Below are 20,129 nucleotides of genomic sequence, written 5' to 3' on the forward strand. Positions count from 1 at the left end.
CAAGATACCCGTCTCCAGAATAGCAACAGGTGATACTCGGCGGGTCTCAGTGTCCGAATCCATACTTTCGATGATAAGAATCCTGTAGTTGAGGTTGTGACACTCATAAGCCTGCCATGCCGAGTGTAAAACACAGTTGCTGTTGCGGATGATACCTATGATAATATCGGATACAGAAAAATCATTGTTATAATGAAATAATTAACTAATTTAATCACTGCCCTACATGTAATGTTAGTATTGAGCTTGAATTTCTTGGATCCGAAACATGTCATCAGCTTGATGCACGAATAAAGAAAATTGCGAAGGAGCTGTTTGTTTTTTCTACACTCTCGACCTACATTCTACACTTTGTTGGTGAGGACTCTGTATATTTCTGCATCCATGACAGTTTCAGGAAGAATTTCGAATTTCATCGACTGTGTGACGTTGTGCCATCGGTTTTGATAGATATCAACATTTAAACATGTTCAGCTGCCGACATAGACCTTATAACAGGACCTTGCTTATCTGCTTCGTAGGTTATCCATATCAACCATCGAAAATACTTTATATGAATTAATTTAAAGTTATTTTGATGCAACTGCATAGATTTATTTGGTGTTAATATTCTGTTGAATATCAGTTACTTACCTTTGTTAGGTGCTATATTATTGACCGGTATGCGCGTTCCATTTGTTCAGTAAGCATTGTTTTTGGAATTCTGTAATCACCAAGACCTCTGCGTGGATCACCACCCCACTGCCATTCCGATTCTGAAATAACTGCTCCAACACTTCCAAGGAAAGTACCGTCCTGGTCAGTAAACAAATCCTTTTTCAGACCATCACAGTCCATATCCACACAATCGGCACTGTTAATTTTTCTGAAGACGAATGAAGTAAAAAGAATTATTCTTTTATTTGTTTTTCCCTTTAGAGTGCATATTAACCGAACATATACATTCATGCGACAATAGACATTTTATTAGCGACATACTATGCTACTAGCAATCTCAATAGTTAGATACATCTTTGATTTGAATAGTTAGAGGACGAAATCTAAGACACTAAGGAAAATCTTTTGATAAATAACATTTCTTACCCCACATTTGGCCTGTGATAGAATATTTTGTTATTTGTTGCTACATCAGTGGTAAATGCGTTCTTCGATTCAATCGGATGTTGGCCATCGTCGCCTTTCGCATTCGTGGTTACAGCGAAGTCGTTCCTGCCACAAGTTGTTTTGAAATGAGCAAATGACACACCTGTTCAAAAATAAAAAAATAGACACTATACATCAAGCAGAAACCTATTTTAAGAGGCAGGTGATTGTTTCGTCTAAAGTAAATACTGCACACAATAGCTTTCAGGATATTTTCCTTGTGATGCCAGATGTGATATACCTGCAAATTTTGATATTGAGATACCCTCTTGTATTACGTATGTAAGTAACATATTAAATTTATTCTATGATGTATGGAAATTGCACATTTTGCACCAGCTGCTTCGTCCATGATCAACACATAGATGATTAACTGGCTAACATTAGCTTTATATGGAGCTAAATATCTCACTTTACAGCGGAAGATGAATTCTCGCAGAATTGTTGTGTGTTACATAAAGTAGACCTGAAAAAATAATCAAACTGCATCATACAGCTGTTTCGTCCTTCTAGGACTTGTCTGTGATACTATGAATCTGAAATTAGAAGCCTAGGAGGCGACTATGGAATATCCGAAGTGATTGAATGATATGTCAGAACCTCAATGGGACTGTGTACAAACCCCATAATTAAATAGATTTCATTTATATTCCTTTATGTACGAAAATCACTTACCGTCAAGTTTCATTACTCCGAACACCGAAGAGTAAGACATGGTCCCATAATGTGGCTTCATTGGCATATTATTGGATGATTGGAAGAAATTAGTAAACCCAACGCCGATGTGACTACCATCTGTGTTCCACGTGCGGCCTTGGCTGCTAAATTGAACATTTTCATCAGATTTCAATGCGTCAGATGTGCAGTCAAAAGAAGTTGTCGCACCAACTATTGTCGAATCTTTGATTAAGACATACTTATCAGCAGTTTCATGCCCCACAGCTGATGGGCCAACAATAAACGGTGCAGTACCCACAGTGTTTTCAACTAGGACAACGTCTTTTATTTCCGCACTTGGACTGTTCTCATAAAAAATACCACCGTCTCGAGATTTCCAAACTGTGAAATTTGAAATTTGAACACATGAAACTGTTAACTTGTCTTCGGGAAATATCCCGAATCCCATTAGGGAACTGTGAGCCAGATTACTTCCATAACCAACAGCACCGCATTCAATGGCGCCTAACCTGTAGGCAACCCTTTCAGCTCCCGCTACAACATTATCCTCAATTATAATAGCCTTGGCATCTGGAGCTTGAATTCCACCATTGTAGCGGAAGTTGAATGGTTCTTGACGGTCTTGGTACGCTCCTTCCCATACAACAAGTGTTACCAGGTTTCGGCGCAGTCGTGTATCATCAGAAGACGTTTCAATACCTAAACCCATCAAATAAGGGTTAAACACGGTGCATACAATAACATCTACGAATGAACAGCACTTTTCAAAAAAAAAAAAATTCGAAACCGAAAAGGTATCATGCACAATAGCGATATATCAAAGGGGTATTTTACACAGTATTATTTTTTTTCTGACTGAACTCCAATGTTCTACATGTGGGCTTATTTCAACCAATTTTGCTTCTCTAAACTGATATTAAAGAAACTAAAATGCTGACAATACTTTTATAATCAAAAGAAAGATTAAAAAACGTACATGTCATTGTAAACTTACGTATCCCTTTAAACTAGCTGCGGCATTAATGTATCATAAAGGAAGTGAATGTTGGAACAAAGAAATGATATATGTGAAAACGTATATTCTCGTTACTTACCCCACCAGATTGCATGATGAACGACGTTATCTTCTATGGGCAAACCATGCGTTCCGAAAACACCAATAGCCGGAGAAAACCCGTTGTGGAAGGCGCATTTGTTTATGTATGAAGGTTTAATATTGCTGACTGTTCCACCATCAAGGAATGTCAATGAAAATCGTGCATCGTAGAATTCGGTGTAGCTTTCCTGTCCCGTGTGGAAAAACTCCACATTGCTCAAGCGAGCATAACCTTGGAATACAAACATAAAAACCGTTATGGAAAAACACATTCTGATTTGAAATCTGAAATTCTAACTTCAAAATTATTACTTTTTACGTTTTAATATTTCTATTCCACGTGATCATAATAATGCTGAACATCGTCGTTTCAGTTTATCATTCAATACGAAATTAAATTTGACTCGAGATGAATATGTAGCCTTACTACTCAAAATCATTTATATGTTGCACTTTATTTCATTTATCAAATGGCGTCATTCACCAATATACTGGCTGCTTCCTTTTTGTGCTGTTCCTACTAACGTCCGGGCACCAAATGATTCCTTAAACATTCTAGAATAGTCCTCGCCGACGACTTTGACATTTCTTGAGAGAAGTCCAACCTCGGCTCCAAGACTGATGGTTTTTCCATTTATTGTCTCCGAATGGACTAGAAAATACACAAAATCCAATATCTACATCCTCTATTCTTATTTCATTAACATTGGCAAAAAATGTCTTCTCTAATTCTAAATTACAATTTTAATTAAAATGCCAAAACTTTCAATAATGTAATATAGTCCCACCAAATTTATTAATTAACTGCAATTTTCCTTTTCTTTTGTTATTATTTCTTTCCACCTGTAAACTAACTTATTTCCAATGGGCTCAAGTTTTAAAGATCATTAGCATTCGATTTCGTGGATAAATTAACTCCATATATGCATTTATATTAATTTCATTTCATGAAAGTAAAACTTACAGTACCCACGAATCCAACGAAAATAAAGCCTCGCCCATAATAATGATTTTTTTGAATTTAAGAGAAGTATCATTCTCAATCTTTTCGACTGACAAGAATTATCTGTTTTAAGGAATGCGGAAAGCATAAAAAATCATGTCAGATAATACTTCAATGATGGTGAAGGCTGGGATTTTCGTACATACATACCAACATGTTTGTACAGTAACGAGCTGTTAAGGGTAAGCGTCAGTCCATCAGTAGATACTCCAGTGATCCTGAATGTCTCTGTTTCCCACATATCATAACTTGTTGTCGCTAGAACGATGTCGCTACCCGCAGTCCAGTTGACAGCCTGTGCTAAAGAGATTGTGGATGCCCCGGCGTTCGCTGTCGAAGCTAACCGTGTCCATGACACCCCAACATCGATCCCGTGAAGGTCAAGGCCTCCAAATACACCTGTTTGTAATTTTTACATACAAAGCATTGTAATTGTAGGAATAAATATGGTGACACCTGCCCCAAACGGCATTGTCTGGTATACAGTTTATAACATGAACAGGTATCTGATTGTTAATGCTTGTGAAAATGTTACCATTTTTCATTATAATTTTTGATTTGTCATCATTTAAAAAGACTAGAATAATTGCAAACCAGTTTTCATTCATTACCATTATCTATAACAGACGGCAACACTACTTAGTATACATACACGTGACTGAACAACACATACCAATTGCCTTCGCCCCCACAGTTGGAGCATTGGTGAGATCTGTGTACTCGTCACTATCCCAGCTGCCTCTAAGGATGACTTGAGAGTTACCGAGGTAGGGAGCATCCGGCCATCCTATTATAAGTCGCCCTCCCAGAATGATGATGTGGGTGGCATTGAGGTCAATGTCACGGTAAGGAGCTGACGTGCCGTGATCAAACTCCAAGACGCCATACAGGATTAACTTATTGAGTGAGGGAATAGCCATGTCTGCTACCATCCACACCTCTGATGATTCAAATTCAGTTCGAAATTACATTTTACTTACTGTTTAAAACATTGTTATGAATCAATGACGCCAAGTGATCAACTTGGTCATTCTGGTAGCATAACAAACAAAAAACAAAAAACAAAAACAAAACAAAAACAAAAAAAAACAAAACAAGCAAACAAACAAACGTTTTGATTACTTCTTAATGAGTATGAGTAATTAAATTAACATAACCTTTGACTTATGTCAGAGCAATGTAATAGTATGTTCAATGTTTGTAATATAATTGTTGGCTAAAGACTCGGCTAAGATCAAATTCTATTAATGTGGCTATTTGTCAAAATAAAATATACAGTGGTATATATAATCAATCATCTACTTAGGAAAAGGCCACTTCATAGTATCATGTGTTTCATCATCGTATCGATGGAACAACCAACAAACAATATTTAAGCTGATTCAAAGCAATAAAGGAAATGACATAATTTCACACATCAAAACAAGGAGGGGATAATAAGACCAGGTCTTCTTAAAGAGTAAGCGTCTTCGTCTTCAAGTAAGACGTAAATCTTGTAACGCACAAATCAGGGACAATAATTACCTTGTGGAATAGTCAGGTCAGTATTGGCTACTGGAAGTGTATTGTTAAGCCAAGTCCAAGAGTTTGCCTCTGACCAATACACGAAATCCGATGGTCGCTGAGTGACAGGGGGTACTGTGTTAGGATCCGGTGGTGGTGTACAGTTGGCGTAGAAACATTTGAAGGCCTGAAAATCGAATGATATACTGGCGATACCGGTTGGCAAAGCGGGAGAACCACGCTTTTTTCTACCGCTCGCTCCACCACTTCCTTTTACTGAAAGAGTAAACACAGATATAAGACGAAAGGGAATGATAGGAAATCAGGTAATCAGATAGTCGTGTTAGCATTCACAATAACCCACACACAATTATAGTGTGATTGAAAAGCATCTCATACAAGAAAAGAACCATAATAGAATTATGTAATTACTTTGTAACATACACGTAATGATCGAGTATTTTTCATTTTTTTTTTTTTCATTTCATTCCTCTTTCTATTTTATTTTCTTCCGTGATCTATTACATCGTTAGAAAGATATTTACTAAAGCACTAAAACACAATTGATGTTCAATACCATTACGGATTAATGACACTCAGTATAGACAGGCTTAATCCGAGACAGAAAATCAATGTGCATGGATTACACTTATTGTTGCTTTTTGTTGTCAATTCCATAAAGCTTTGTTGTATACAAATGCACTTCTTATCTGATTCAATTACGTTTTAGACAGATTGTTCTTTATCAAATATGTTCACAATTCAATATTCAAGAAGAAATTCCCGTTTTTTTCATAAACCATAAATGCGCTAAGCTATTGTCATTGTGTTTACATTTCATGTGGTAAGTAATATGGAATATTCCGAGATTTGTACACGAACCAAGAATTGTGATTTCGTTGGTATAATGATCGTATGTCCAGTCCCCGTTTACATGAACGCTAGGATCCAGAGTCACATCAGATGACTCGACAAATCCACGGGCGTCACTCTTTAGTCTGTCTGGTTTCTTGTTTACTTTTTGACGCAGATAAATATAGTCATTGTTCTATAAGATAAATAATAACAATAATTGAGTTAGATTTATGCCAAGATGGGTTTTATTTCCTTGTTGAAAGGGATATTAAATTCACAATAACATTTATGTTTGTTCAATACTTTTCGTTTCAATTATAACAGCGGCTTTTTCATTATAATTAAATAATTATTAGTTTTCATATTCTTAAATTAAACCTGAACGTAAAACATGATGTTAGAATTATCGGCTGTGAATACAAACTATATCTGTTATCGTTACTTTATGTATATCTTTGCATCGGGTGAAAAAAGAAAAAAACTACTTACCTCGAAATGGTAAAGTGTGCCAGAGAAACTGAGATTCGTTTGGATTGCAGCGTCAACAAAAGTAAGAGAATAGGTCTCGGTACTAACGAGTAATACTACCCAGCCGCCCTTGTGAGTGATTCGTTTTTCACGATACTCGCCGAGGGATGATCCGTACTGATTTGTCAAATTTGTTTGCTTGAATTCTAAAGAAGCAGGCAAAATGTTATTAAAACCAAACCTGTGGAACTTGACAGAAGAAGGACATACACTTGCGGGTATGCTGTTATTGAAATCGGAGAATGCAGTACAACTGGGTGGGAGTGTTCCAGTACTTGGTACGACTTTACAATTTACACTGTTGCACAAAGTGCCATCAAGATCATGTAGAACGCCCTCGAATAACCATTCATATCGGCCACGATTGGGAGAATTTGTCCAGGTCAGACCTGATGTTTTGTAATAGTACCCACCACATTGGTCACCACATGTACCGTCTATTCTTGTCCAGGTAAAGGCGGAACAGCTCGATTTATCAAAATTGACAAATTCAACATTTGTTACCCCAAACATGAATCCGTATGGAAGCACAATAGCTCCATTAGTACAGACAGAATTAGGTGAAAATGACGCGTAACCAACAATTAGGGAGTCCTTGATAGCAGCTTCATTTGACGGATTTGAAGAATCTTCACCTTCCACAATAAGTTTGCCTTCAAATCCAGCCTTTTTGTTTGCTACTGCACGGATTTTACTGAACTGGAGGGCGCCGGTGTTCACAGTCTCTACGCCTTTTTCGTTATTCCAAGCATCGAATGTATCAAAATTTACGGGTTGTGGCACAGAAGATCCACAAATACCGTCTACTCTAGGTGTGTATGTAGGAAAGATCCAAAGACCAAACCAACCAAATGAGTGAGCACTATTGTTGAAGAATGTACCCAACGTGATCAGTTTGGGACAGACAGAGCGGGTAAATGATGGCCCTTCCGGATGGTCATGCATGCGGTACCAGAATCCAAAGTGAGATCCACCGGCAGCGTGGTTGTGCTGGAGTGTATTGTTCGGATTTGTAATCCAGAAGGATGCTGGAGTGACATCATCGTTAAGTAGACTTGAACTCTCCCGTACGAACACAGCTAGGTTGTACTGGATAATGTTACCAGTCTCAATGCCGTCCTCGAAGAAGAAGGCACCTCCCATAACGTTATAGATAACAACGTGTTCAACAAGCAGATTTTTTGTACCATGTATATTCACGGCACGGTTGAACGTTTCATGGATGCCCAGTCCACGGACGTAACAGTGTGACATGTCGCCATTGAGATGGAAATGCACAGGATAGCGTCCCAGTCTAAAGGCCTGACCCATGTGGAATAATTCTACATATTGTAAACGGCCAGTAGATCTATGTGTGTCGTACTCGGGGGCATGAATCATTATTTGGCCGCCAAATTGATCGCTTCCCATTTCTTCGCCAAAACGTCCTTGAAAACATGTCTGGGTGGCAAACTCACCTGTAGACCAGATACATGGTATGCTTTAGTGTTATTTTTCCCAATAATTGTGAAGTATGAACAATAATATTTTCATAAAAAAATACAGTCGTTAGTATATGCATTGCCTTAATCAAACTAGACTTACAATACGCCTATATAATGTCATTCCTAATATGAAAAATGCTTACCAGTATCAAAGCCGTCAGGACATGCTTCAATTTTCTCAATCCACTGCGCGTCACTTGTGCCCTGAACTTTAACATTATGTGTTAAGAGACCGACTTCAGCTGCAAAATTCATGGTGGCTGCGTTAGCGCTGGTTCCAAAACTTTCAGTGACGGCAATGTGCTCGTTTGCGAGATTAGAGTCTAAGGTCAAGGTCTTTAGGTCTCCGGCTATCGCTGTGATGGTTTTGAGTTCGTTCTGAGACTGTGACTTCATGTCGCCAGTTGTGGCAATGATGATCTGATCTCCTACATTCCAATTAACAGCTTGGTCGAGTTTAATAACGTTTGTACCTGCAGCAGCTGTTTGTGAAAGTTTCGTCCAGGTAACTGGTGTCGGTATACCTAAAATACGCATTAACATCATCTAAACAAGTGTTCGATTCATAACTAAGTGTATGCTATAATATATTTTACGCTATTTTGCAATAATTTAAGTATGACTTTTGTCTGTTTTCACCTACATCACATCACACTATTTCAAAGATATAACAGAGAATGGAACAGAAGGAAGCAAATTAACATAATGAGAAAACAAAACAGTATTGTACCATGCAGGTCCAATGTGCCTTCACGGATAGCCAGCGTCTTAGTACCATATATTGGGAGCTCTTTACTGCGATGATGTCCATGTAAGGTAATGGTTGCTTTGTGTTGAAAAGGTGTTTGTTCTGTTCCAACCTGTTGTTCGGAAATCAACATATTTTATTTACCCTACCTAATTCTGTAAAGCAAGTTGTTGCAAAATGGAAACTGGAGTTTGTGCCAGTTATTATTTTCTTCAGATAACTTTCTCTGTTAAAGTATTTCCTTTACATGTATTCGAGTGGAAAGCCATTTTATCCAAAAGTAAACTATTTAGTATATACAGCATCAACACGAAACTCCACTGCACAACTTCTGCCAGGCCTACACTATTTAATGTCGTCAATTTATGAAACTGTTACGATGGTTTCCCACGTACCTACCGCTGAATACGTAGGTTTAAAGCTATTATGCATTACAATTGACAAAGTCATAGCCCTAGCCATTGTTTGATAAAAAAATCCATTAAAGATATACATCATAAGTATAAAATCATTAGTACGTCTGTGTCTATAATGCATCTAAATATATACGATCAAATTTTATTATATGATAAATATATAGAGATACCTTGCAGCATGGTATCCTATAAACATGTCTTAATCACACTTCCAGATATCGCACAACTTAACGGAACATTATTCTACTTAATAAATGAAGAGTTTCTTTAAAGATACCTGAAACAGTCCTCCGTTTGTGACTAAAACAATTTCTGAATTCAATTCCACATCTTGGTTGTCATCGAAAATGAGTTCTCCCCCTTGAATAAGAAGCATTTTGAGAGTGGCGGTGGTCGTGTCTAGGTAGATTGTTTGGCCGGCTTGGATAACGACAAGGTCACCATCTGTTGGCAGTGACACCCCTCCCCAGGAATACACTGATGACCAGACATCAACGTAATGATAATCCGCGGAAGTCTATTAAGAAAAACGGAGTCAGTTATCAAGAGCATTCAACAAATCATCAATGAGAATCTAGTAAGTGGACCCATCTCATAACTCAGTAGAAAGGTATAAACATATTGATTCTTATCTTTAAACCTACACCTTGTGGAGGTAAGTTTTGTGTTCCGAGAAACTTTCATTCTTCGTTTGGAAGTGACGAAAATCAACGTAACTGGTATGTAACATATACTATCAAATATGTATTTATTCGAATGATGCATTTTCATACGATCTATCATATGAACACGATATCAGGAGCACCTAACCCCAAAAGGATGCTAGGTTGACATCACCGTTCACTCTCCCGAATTCACACAGCTAGGTTGAACTTGATAAAGTTACATGCTATATATATGGTGTTGTTTTCTTAAAATCGCAACTATAGCAACGACTTGGAAGTATATATTTTGGAACTTTGAATCTTGTATCCTTGATGGAATCACAGTTTCCACATCAGGTCATGTGACTTACGTCCATATATAAATGCATACAGTAACATTATCTTCATTACGTAGAAACCAGTTACAATATACAAACCTGTCTGGCTTGACCATTTCCGGCGATCTCCACTCGGACCTTGCCTCGGACTGAAGCGGGAATAGAACCCGTGTCACATATAATTTGGCTAGCACTGACGCTGACGACTGCACACACACTGCCCTCTATACTTACGGCACAGTCAGACGCTGTCGTTCTGTATGTAAAACATAATGTGGTAGGAAGTTGTCAGCTCATCAAAACATCAAACCAAGATTCATTCAATATTTTAGGATTACCTAATTAACGAAACAATGACGATAGCTTTATTTGCATAAGAACGAACGAAAAATCGACGTTTCCTTAAAAATAACTAAGATAACCTTTCAAATTGAAAAGCGATAATAAAAATTGCATTCAGGAACAATCAGTAAATATTGCCCCTGTGTATCAATTTCAAAAGTTGGCAGTATATGCTATTTGTGTAAAGAAATGCAGCATACTAAGCTTTTTTAACATGTCTAAATGCTGGAACTAAATTGTTTGGAAGCCAGAAAAGAGGAAAATAATGCAAGGCAAAATATGTTTTTAGAAATAGATACAGATACAGGACTTATCAGAAATCGTCACGAATTGTAAGTGTTCTATTTGAAATGCGTACCCGAATCCTGAACCTGCAACTGTGATACGTGTCCCACCTCCTGTACCACCACGTGTTGGGGTTACTCCTGTGATGTCCGGTGTCTTTGTCGAATCATATGTGTAACTAAGCGTCTGAGTGACAGCATTAACGGTGATAGATACAGTACAGGCCTGTGTTGTGGTGCCTTAAATCACAGGTCAATACATATTATACAATTTATTTTTTTTCCGAATTTGCATGAAATATATTGGCTTCGATATCTTCAGGTACATATAATAAAATTATTTTAGAGAAGGAATTATTAATATCAAAATATTGATCACCAAAACTGATGCTGACATCGATTCAATGCTAACATGGATATGAAAGATAATATTATTTCTGCAAGAGTACAGTGTATAATACACAATCCATAAGCGACAACTCGAATCACATGTATCAAATGCTTCATACAGTAATTCAGATTCTTGAGTTTCATTTTACATAAGGATATCAATCAATAGACAGCGATAAATGAGTTATTCTATAAATAGTATCACAAATACCTGGAAAACTTGAGAGGTAATTGAAATTATTGTTTTTACGTGCCTTTTGATGATTAAACTCGCTCAATGTACATAATCTGGACGACAGGTGATTCACTAGTTGTAATCATCACGGAGGAGGTTGTGCAAACCTCAAACGAATAAGGCGAGAACAACTTACCTGTTGAAGCAGGTGTGACACAGATAAATTGTGTTTCTGTGGAATTGTATTTGGTTGATCGGATACATGGCTGGGAACAAATGGTCACTGATGTGGTGTTATCAAATCCGGATCCTGATATTGTCACCGTCTGGTCACCACTTGTACTTCCTGTTGATAAATGTTCATTGGCATGATATACCAGCAACACTTAATTATAAAACGGTAAATTATCAAGGCAAATTTATTCAAAATTGCAATACGCCAAATTATTGAACACATACATATAAATTACCTGAATTGGGACTGATACTAGAAGCAGACATATCGAAGGTAAATGTCTAAATGTCGTTATTTGAGAGTCCAATGCCTGCGACATCCACTAGTAACTCATAGCTTCCGGCCCTGTAGTTACCAACAATGCAAGTTATCTCCGTAGTTGAGGCCGACGTCACAGTGCACTCCCTGTCACCCAGAGTGACGTTGTTGTCGATTGTGTTTACCCCAAAATTTGAACCGCTCAGTGTGATAGTGTCTCCCGAAGACCCGGATGTTGGTGAGACGGATGCTACCACTGGCGTGGCTCCAATGGTGTGACTAAATGTCTCACTTGAATAGGTAGTTCCTCCTGATGTTACAATAAGGTCAAGATTATTTGCGGCAGCGTGCGCAGCTGTGGTGCAGACGACCTGCGAGAGTGTTACAGAGGTAACTGGGCAGTCAGTGCCATCTATAGTGACACCGGCGTCCGAACCGAATCCATTACCAAAGATGGAAACCGAGGTGCCGCCGTTAGTACTTCCGGCTGATGGGCTGACAGAACTTATCACTGCTTGACCAGTGACAGTAACGGGTGACGGGTCGTGCTTTGAGCGACCTTTCGGCGTAACATCTACAACCAATGACTGGGAGCCTACTGGAACAGCAGAAATGGTACATTGTATTTTGGTATCTGCAGCAATTGTTACAGCGCAAACCTCGCCCCCTACAGTCACACTTACGTCTGCTCTAGTACTTCCAAATCTCTTCCCGGTAATAGTCAATGTCGCTGAAGAACCGTCTAGTGTTGTGGGTGAAACAGACTCAACGCTAGGAGTAGACCCAAGGTCGTAGGTATAATCACATGACTGGGCATCACATTCTGCAGTCACCATCTGTCCTGCGGCACTGACCTTAACCTCTAGTGATTTGGTCCCATCAGTCAGCGACGATGGAGTGAAACAGACAATGTTAGTGTAGGAGAGAGAGTTGATAGGGCAAGGATAACCCCCAATTGTCACCGTGACATCCGACATAGTACCTTGAAATCCTGCTCCAGTGATGGTCAGTGGTGTACTTCCTTCCAATGATCCCAAAACAGGAGAGAAACTAGAAACAACAGGAATTGCAGCAAATGTCTTGGCTATCTGGCCGGGAATGGCTATACGGGCGCTTCCCAGGTTTCCTACACGGACATCTAATGCCTGCTGTACACCGACAGGGGGACTTGAAGATGAGTCAAGCTTACATGTAAGGGATGAAGCAGTGGCGGCGGAAACTGTACAAGAATCGCTACCAAACAAGACCTCGTTCTGGCATTTAGTGGTTGACAGTCCAGTTCCAGTTAAAACGATATCATCATTGGCTGTTCCATTATTCCTGCTGATTGATGTAATTGTTGGTGTCAGACATGACCAGAACTTGAAGTTAAACTTTCCAGAACCTCCACCCGTAGGTGCAGAATCTGAACAGCCGGAGATAGTACTAAGTGTACCGACACAGGATCCGGACGCTGAAGGGTTGCCAACACCTACACACATGACAAAAGTCATTGTATAACTTAAACTACGATTACCTTTAATGTAAGACCAAAAACAGTTTTATCAAAAAAAAAAAAAAAAAAAACATTGAATGTTGATAATTAGAAATATGAACTTTGCAACTGATTAAAAATCAGATCTATGAACAATTTTCCAATTTGAGTCGACGGGACAACATGGTAAAAATGGTTCAAGTCGGATTAATTTTCTTTGATTTCGTGGTTATTCTTAATCCATAAACTTATATGTTTAAATCATAATAAGTTGACTGGTTAAAAGAGCCGAGCACAAACGAAAAATACATGTTTTTACATCAAAGTTAATCTTTCATATAGCTAGTAAGAGTTCACACGTGAACTTTCCTATTTCAAATCATTATGACGTCTTACCCGAATTCTTGTCATAGACAGCCTCAATTCCACCAATTTTGACACTTAAGTCTCCAACATACGATGCCTTGGTTACCACGCTAATGGACCCTCGGAACCATGTAGTTGTATAGATATCTACATAATCACTCCAAAAGTATTTGGTGCCCAATGTATTAAACTTGAATTCAAAAGCGCCTGCAAAGAAAAGAAAATACACTTTCATAGTACAATATATATACACATGTTTTATTTTTCAAGGACTGTTGAAATTGTTTTATTGGATCATTGTGGTGTATGAGTGTAATGAACACTTTATTTGATCGCAATGATCTCTCTGTTAAGTAGTGGGTGTTCGTTAATATGGCTTATAGTGTCGATGTTTACCTTTGGGTAAATTCTCTGATGTAAAATTTTGCGCTTGGATTAAAATTATACAAATGGCGCAGTGCCAAAAAGTGTTGAAAGGACTTATTTTGTAGTGGTTCTACTAGTTTTTGCAATTGAATATCAACATAGTTGCGATTAAGTTTTTAGATGTTTTGTATACCATTTGATCAGGATGATTCTTACCTGTTTTTGTTCCAGTGGGACCACTACTGAAACCATCGGTTTCGGCTTCAATAGAACTAGCATTAGTGGTCTGTTGCACTCTCGGGTTCATTCCGGCCACCCAGGTTGGGTAGTCCCAAGTCCAGCGAACCGTGTCACCCTGATTCACTTGTAGGTTCTTTGGGTTCCAAGCATAACCAATGCCAAAAGCTGAAAACGTTTCAAATTACTTGCAAATCTCAGTTGAAACTCAAAAACATTTCTTTTTTTCCATTTCCTCTTTTTTGTTCCACCTGATTTGGTCAGGTTTTGCAATTTTCATTCTTACTTTTTCCCTCTTGCAACCATTATCAAACAATTTTGTAATATTGAAAGTTACTATCAAAGAGCTCTGAGTTTTATTTAACTATTTTTTCTCTATTTTCCTTATTTATTTTATTCAGTGACTGCATATGAATTCTAAGAAAAATATTACGGAATTAGTGTTTCTTCCCAAGGCCAACAACATCTACAAGTGTTACCCTGAATCATAATCCTCACCGAAATGCGATCCCTGATTGTCAATATTGTGGACTATTCCTGTGTCACCAATTTTGCATACGATCTGCGTTGACGTAGCAGTTGCAGCGTCAACATCACAGACGGTATCTCCAAATTTTACTTCAGCATCAGAACCCAAACCGTCTCCGGTAATGGTAACCATGGTCCCTCCATGGAGCGAGCCTTGAAGTGGGTAAACGTTGGTGACTTTCATGAGGTAGTCAACTGTAGGCACAGCATTTGAGCTGCATGATAAATAAATGTGTTAATCCATCACTTTGTGACAATTTGAAGGAATTTACAGAGATATGTTTACTGCATAGCGATATTACATACTACTTTGTACTACCAATACCAGAAAATGTGCATTTTCAACGATTAGCTTTTTTATTGATAAATCTTGGAGGTTTCTGTAAAAATCATATTACAGTCTTTGGCAAAATGTTTTTCCTTACAAAACTCATAAGATTACACATTTGAATAAAGTTGTAAGAATCGATTTTTCGTCGATGTATAATCTAATAAAAAATAACGTGAACTCCGTTTCATTTCATAATTTTCATTGGATATCATGCTATTTACCATGAAATTGATATCCATCTTATCTCATAATTCAGTTAAATTAAGCCTGCTCTCCGCTAAATCAAATGATATTCAAAATTCCATAACGTCTGATACTAGCTGGTAATATAACCAATGCAAACCTGTTAAGCATGTCTAACCTTTGAACTTCAACTTTCACACAGATATTAGAACATAACTACCTAGAAAGAACAGCAGCGCCATCTGTTCCAACGACAACTTGAACAGCCTTCAATCCTGGAGTAAGCGATGGAAGGGTAGCGGTCACTTGCGTGTTCGAATATATCGAAGGGGAGACAACTGTACCACCGATGATTACTGTTCCAGAGCTGCCAAATCCTGACCCGGAGATCGTTATTGTAGCTCCACCTGGCGTAAGATAACATTACATCAAACAATCAAACAACAACAACACTAAATATGAAAAACTAGGAAGAAAATCATAGAAAATGTTAGCATTGATGATATAGTACAGATATACTGTATTGTATTTATTATTATGATTCATTACAAACACGACTTTGAATTAAACTGACCTTTAACCCCTGATGTTGTTGGAGTAATGGAAGAGATCTGAGCGGTGATTCCAGAATCATATGTAAATGAGCTTGAGGCTGTAGACGATGGAACTCCCGCCATGGCCACAACCACAGATACAGCCCCAGCTGATGTCTTCAAATGCAAAACACACGAACAAATGGTCAAAACAATACAAAATATTACGTGGGAGAAATAGGACTGTAATCAAATTTACCAATACGAAAGTTCAATTAAGTGTTTGAATGATGAAGTTGGTATAACTATAACAGAGTACTGACCTTGGGAGGTATGACGCACACTATCTGGTCAGGGGATGTGGAGATGACTGGACAGTTTTGACCATCTACGGTCACTGTTGCATCGCTCCTGAAGCCATATCCATCAACAGTCAGATTTACGCCACCTAGAAAGCGAAATGAACCGACATCGACTTATTTAATGAGTCATATTACATTAAAAACTGTAGGGATTACATAGTACTTCAACAACTTGAAGAGGGTGTATAAACCATAAACTACAGAAGAGGGACATCGAAAACAGTGTAAACCGCTCAGACTACAAAAGAATGGTGGAGAAATCATAGATGGCTGTACTTACCGCCTAAACTACTGGACGATGGTGTGAAACTGTTGATTCCTGTAGTATAGATGTAACTGACGTCACCACCACTGTGTTGCGCCATTCCAGAACCAGCCACATTGGCATCTACCTTGTAAATGCCCTCTGGGCCGCTGCCAATTGTACAAGTAATTGATGTAGATGTGGATCCAGTCACAACACAGGCCGTGCCTCCAATCATTACAGAATTGTCAGCAGGTGTTCCACTAAACCCCGTCCCGGAGATGGTAGCGACTGTACCAGGGACCCCTGTCAAAAGTAGAGTTTGGTAGATCTGATTATCCAAAAAAAGTTCAACTTTCTACAATACGTTCATTATATATTATTATATAATGTTGCTCACTGGAGGTAAAATTATGAACATTCAAATAATATTTCATTAGTTTTAGTTTTAATGGAAAACATGTTCAATAACTTAAACTGCTTGGTCATAATAGGCAAAACTATTGATTGCAGGAAAAATCATTATCACGTTTCAATAAACAATTATCTTAAGGGATCATGTGATTAGATGACTATTCGAACTGTATCATCCAGTAGTTTAATTCTAAAAATATCAAAACAAAACAAAATGTCAAAATCCCATTAATTGCCGCATTGTTTGATAAATTTGTATGTATAATACTTTCAAAAGGTATGAGAAAAGCGTGCTTTTGTAATAGCTATATCTCTGACTCGAGGTCTAGTGGATTGAGGCTTGAAAAGACTGAACAGGCTCATATTGTTATAACGTAAAAGATAGATATGAAAGGACAACCCGGAACGAAGTCAGGATAATTTGAATAAGTCACTTCTCTAAGGATTTCCTCTCCTTGTGCATTTTGAAGACTTACCTGTACCCGGAGATATGCCTGTTACTGTAGGCGTACTACTCATTAACCATTCAAAGTCACATGTTCCAGAACATTTAGTCGGCACATCATTGATAAATGTCGTCACCTGGAGCACAAATATGATTTTAAAAATGTGCGATAAACCTCTAACTAACCAACATACAGCTTTCAAAAATATTTGTCTTTACATTCTTTTATCTCTAAACTTATACACTAGGACTACTCCAGGAGAATCATTAACGAGTCAATATTTTCACGTCTTCACACATTTTGTTACTTATCTATATTAATCTTTATTTGTTCTTGAATATCCCTTCCATGTATTAAACTAAATAACCAGATTCTTTAAATTTAAGTTTAAAGGTTATGTTAGTACTATGTTTAAAATAAAACAAAAATGGTGTTTTCTGTAAAGATCATCAATACTGAACAGATTCAACTTGATTGATGATTTCAAAAATTAAAAAAAAATCGATTATCTTTCAGATAGAACGAACATCAGTAACTGACATAAGTACCTGTGCTTTACTATCGGGAACTCTGAGTAATTCCCCTGGTATAGGATCAAAAACAACATGGCCGTCTGTCACATCTTTAGGTAGCATGACAACAGATTCTCCTGTAAGACGACTAGAGTCAACCTGGGAAAATAACCAACAAATAACTTCAGAGAAAGGATGCATTATCTGTAAATTGGATGCACCTTCTACATATTTCACTGAAGCAAGTGTTTTTCTATATCTGTGTTTAAATTCAAGACTTTTTTCACCTGAATTAGCGCCTGGTCCCCGGCCAAAGAGTCGTAAGTTATCATCCAATTGAAATTGGCGCAATCTCCGTCTTTTGTAACCGATGCATCATTGAGACCCTCAATTGACTTCAAGTTGTCTGCTAAACTGTCTGTATCAATGTCGGCCGGCATTGCTTTTTAAAGGATTAAATAAAAACAGACACGTGCTAGAATATTTCAGTAGCAAAATCGTGGTTGATTGTACAAAAGTCACAAAGAAAATAATGACACCTTTTTAAATAAAACTTTAGAATTATGTTCAGTTCTGTATGAAATAAAACAAAATGTACCCAATAATGATTAAATTTCTATAATAAAGAGTTGTCTTTCTTTTAAGAGCTCTTCAGCATTCACATTTTTTTATTGATTGTTTTTCTCCAATGATAATATCAACAATGATACTAATAAAACGAAAACGAAAAATTCACAAAAATTGAAACAAAAGAAAAAGAAACAAAGAAATAGATATAATTAAAACTATTTATCAATAGGTCAATGCACAAGGAGTTTAAATTATTGATCTTAAAACCCTATTCACCAAGTAATCGAATTGTCGTTACTCACCAGGAGTTGTCGTTCCTAAAAATGTTACAGTAAACGTGCCCTGGATCGGAGGAGATGCTGCTTGAACTCTGGACCCGGCCACGTTTGCCCCAGAAGGAGTCTTTGACAAAACGTACAGATAAGTTTTCTGGTGTTATTTGTTGGTACATTTCTAGCGTGTCATGTCTCTTTACATTATATTCTATATTTTCCTTGAAAAAATCGTATTTGTTAATTCATATTTCCCTCTAATCAATCTCATTTCTTGTTTTCTTTATTTGGAAATATAAGGAAAAGCATGTGTTCTGTTTAAATAAAACCCAGTCTTATTTTTGTTTCGAAGTTTTTGTATTATCTCTAAAGAATTGAGAAGTATAACATAGGGATCCTTTATATTATTTGGGTCTATATCTCTAAAGAATTGAGAAGTATAACATAGGGATCCTTTATATTATTTGGGTCTATATCTCTAAAGAATTGAGAAGTATAACATAGGGATCCTTTATATTATTTGGGTCTATATCTCTAAAGAATTGAGAAGTATAACATAGGGATCCTTTATATTATTTGGGTCTATATCTCTAAAGAATTGAGAAGTATAACATAGGGATCCTTTATATTATTTGGGTCTATATCTCTAAAGAATTGAGAAGTATAACATAGGGATCCTTTATATTATTTGGGTCTATATCTCTAAAGAATTGAGAAGTATAACATAGGGATCCTTTATATTATTTGGGTCTATATCTCTGAAGAATTGAGAAGTATAACATAGGGATCCTTTATATTATTTGGGTCTATATCTCTAAAGAATTGAGAAGTATAACATAGGGATCCTTTATATTATTTGGGTCTATATCTCTAAAGAATTGAGAAGTATAACATAGGGATCCTTTATATTATTTGGGTCTATATCTCTAAAGAATTGAGAAGTATAACATAGGGATCCTTTATATTATTTGGGTCTATATCTCTAAAGAATTGAGAAGTATAACATAGGGATCCTTTATATTATTTGGGTCTATATCTCTAAAGAATTGAGAAGTATAACATAGGGATCCTTTATATTATTTGGGTCTATATCTCTAAAGAATTGAGAAGTATAACATAGGGATCCTTTATATTATTTGGGTCTATATCTCTAAAGAATTGAGAAGTATAA

The 20,129-nt window shown here is 37.2% G+C and overlaps 1 protein-coding gene across 1 annotated transcript in view; it reads right to left on the reverse strand.

Moving 5' to 3' along the window:
- Positions 1-8: 8 nt before the first annotated feature.
- LOC132547344 (fibrocystin-L-like) overlaps positions 9-20,129 on the reverse strand; it is a gene marked incomplete at its 3' end in the record, with an annotated part of 41,605 nt that continues 21,484 nt past the window's right edge. The window contains 30 exon segments of the mRNA XM_060211111.1: positions 9-155; positions 634-681; positions 684-865; positions 1,084-1,246; positions 1,819-2,520; positions 2,916-3,149; positions 3,402-3,569; positions 4,071-4,319; positions 4,594-4,860; positions 5,445-5,699; positions 6,306-6,471; positions 6,768-8,263; positions 8,434-8,814; positions 9,021-9,150; positions 9,732-9,971; positions 10,536-10,692; positions 11,137-11,302; positions 11,824-11,973; positions 12,098-13,591; positions 13,991-14,167; positions 14,543-14,731; positions 15,062-15,306; positions 15,826-16,012; positions 16,180-16,315; positions 16,462-16,586; positions 16,781-17,050; positions 17,635-17,740; positions 18,153-18,275; positions 18,404-18,558; positions 18,989-19,088. Of these exon segments, the coding sequence (XP_060067094.1) occupies positions 9-155; positions 634-681; positions 684-865; positions 1,084-1,246; positions 1,819-2,520; positions 2,916-3,149; positions 3,402-3,569; positions 4,071-4,319; positions 4,594-4,860; positions 5,445-5,699; positions 6,306-6,471; positions 6,768-8,263; positions 8,434-8,814; positions 9,021-9,150; positions 9,732-9,971; positions 10,536-10,692; positions 11,137-11,302; positions 11,824-11,973; positions 12,098-13,591; positions 13,991-14,167; positions 14,543-14,731; positions 15,062-15,306; positions 15,826-16,012; positions 16,180-16,315; positions 16,462-16,586; positions 16,781-17,050; positions 17,635-17,740; positions 18,153-18,275; positions 18,404-18,558; positions 18,989-19,088 (8,608 nt within the window).

The sequence above is a fragment of the Ylistrum balloti genome, unplaced genomic scaffold (genome assembly GCF_031769215.1).
Source record: "Ylistrum balloti isolate Yb309-2 unplaced genomic scaffold, AGI_CSIRO_Ybal_v1 Utg369948, whole genome shotgun sequence".
Classification (NCBI taxonomy): Eukaryota; Metazoa; Mollusca; class Bivalvia; order Pectinida; family Pectinidae; genus Ylistrum; species Ylistrum balloti.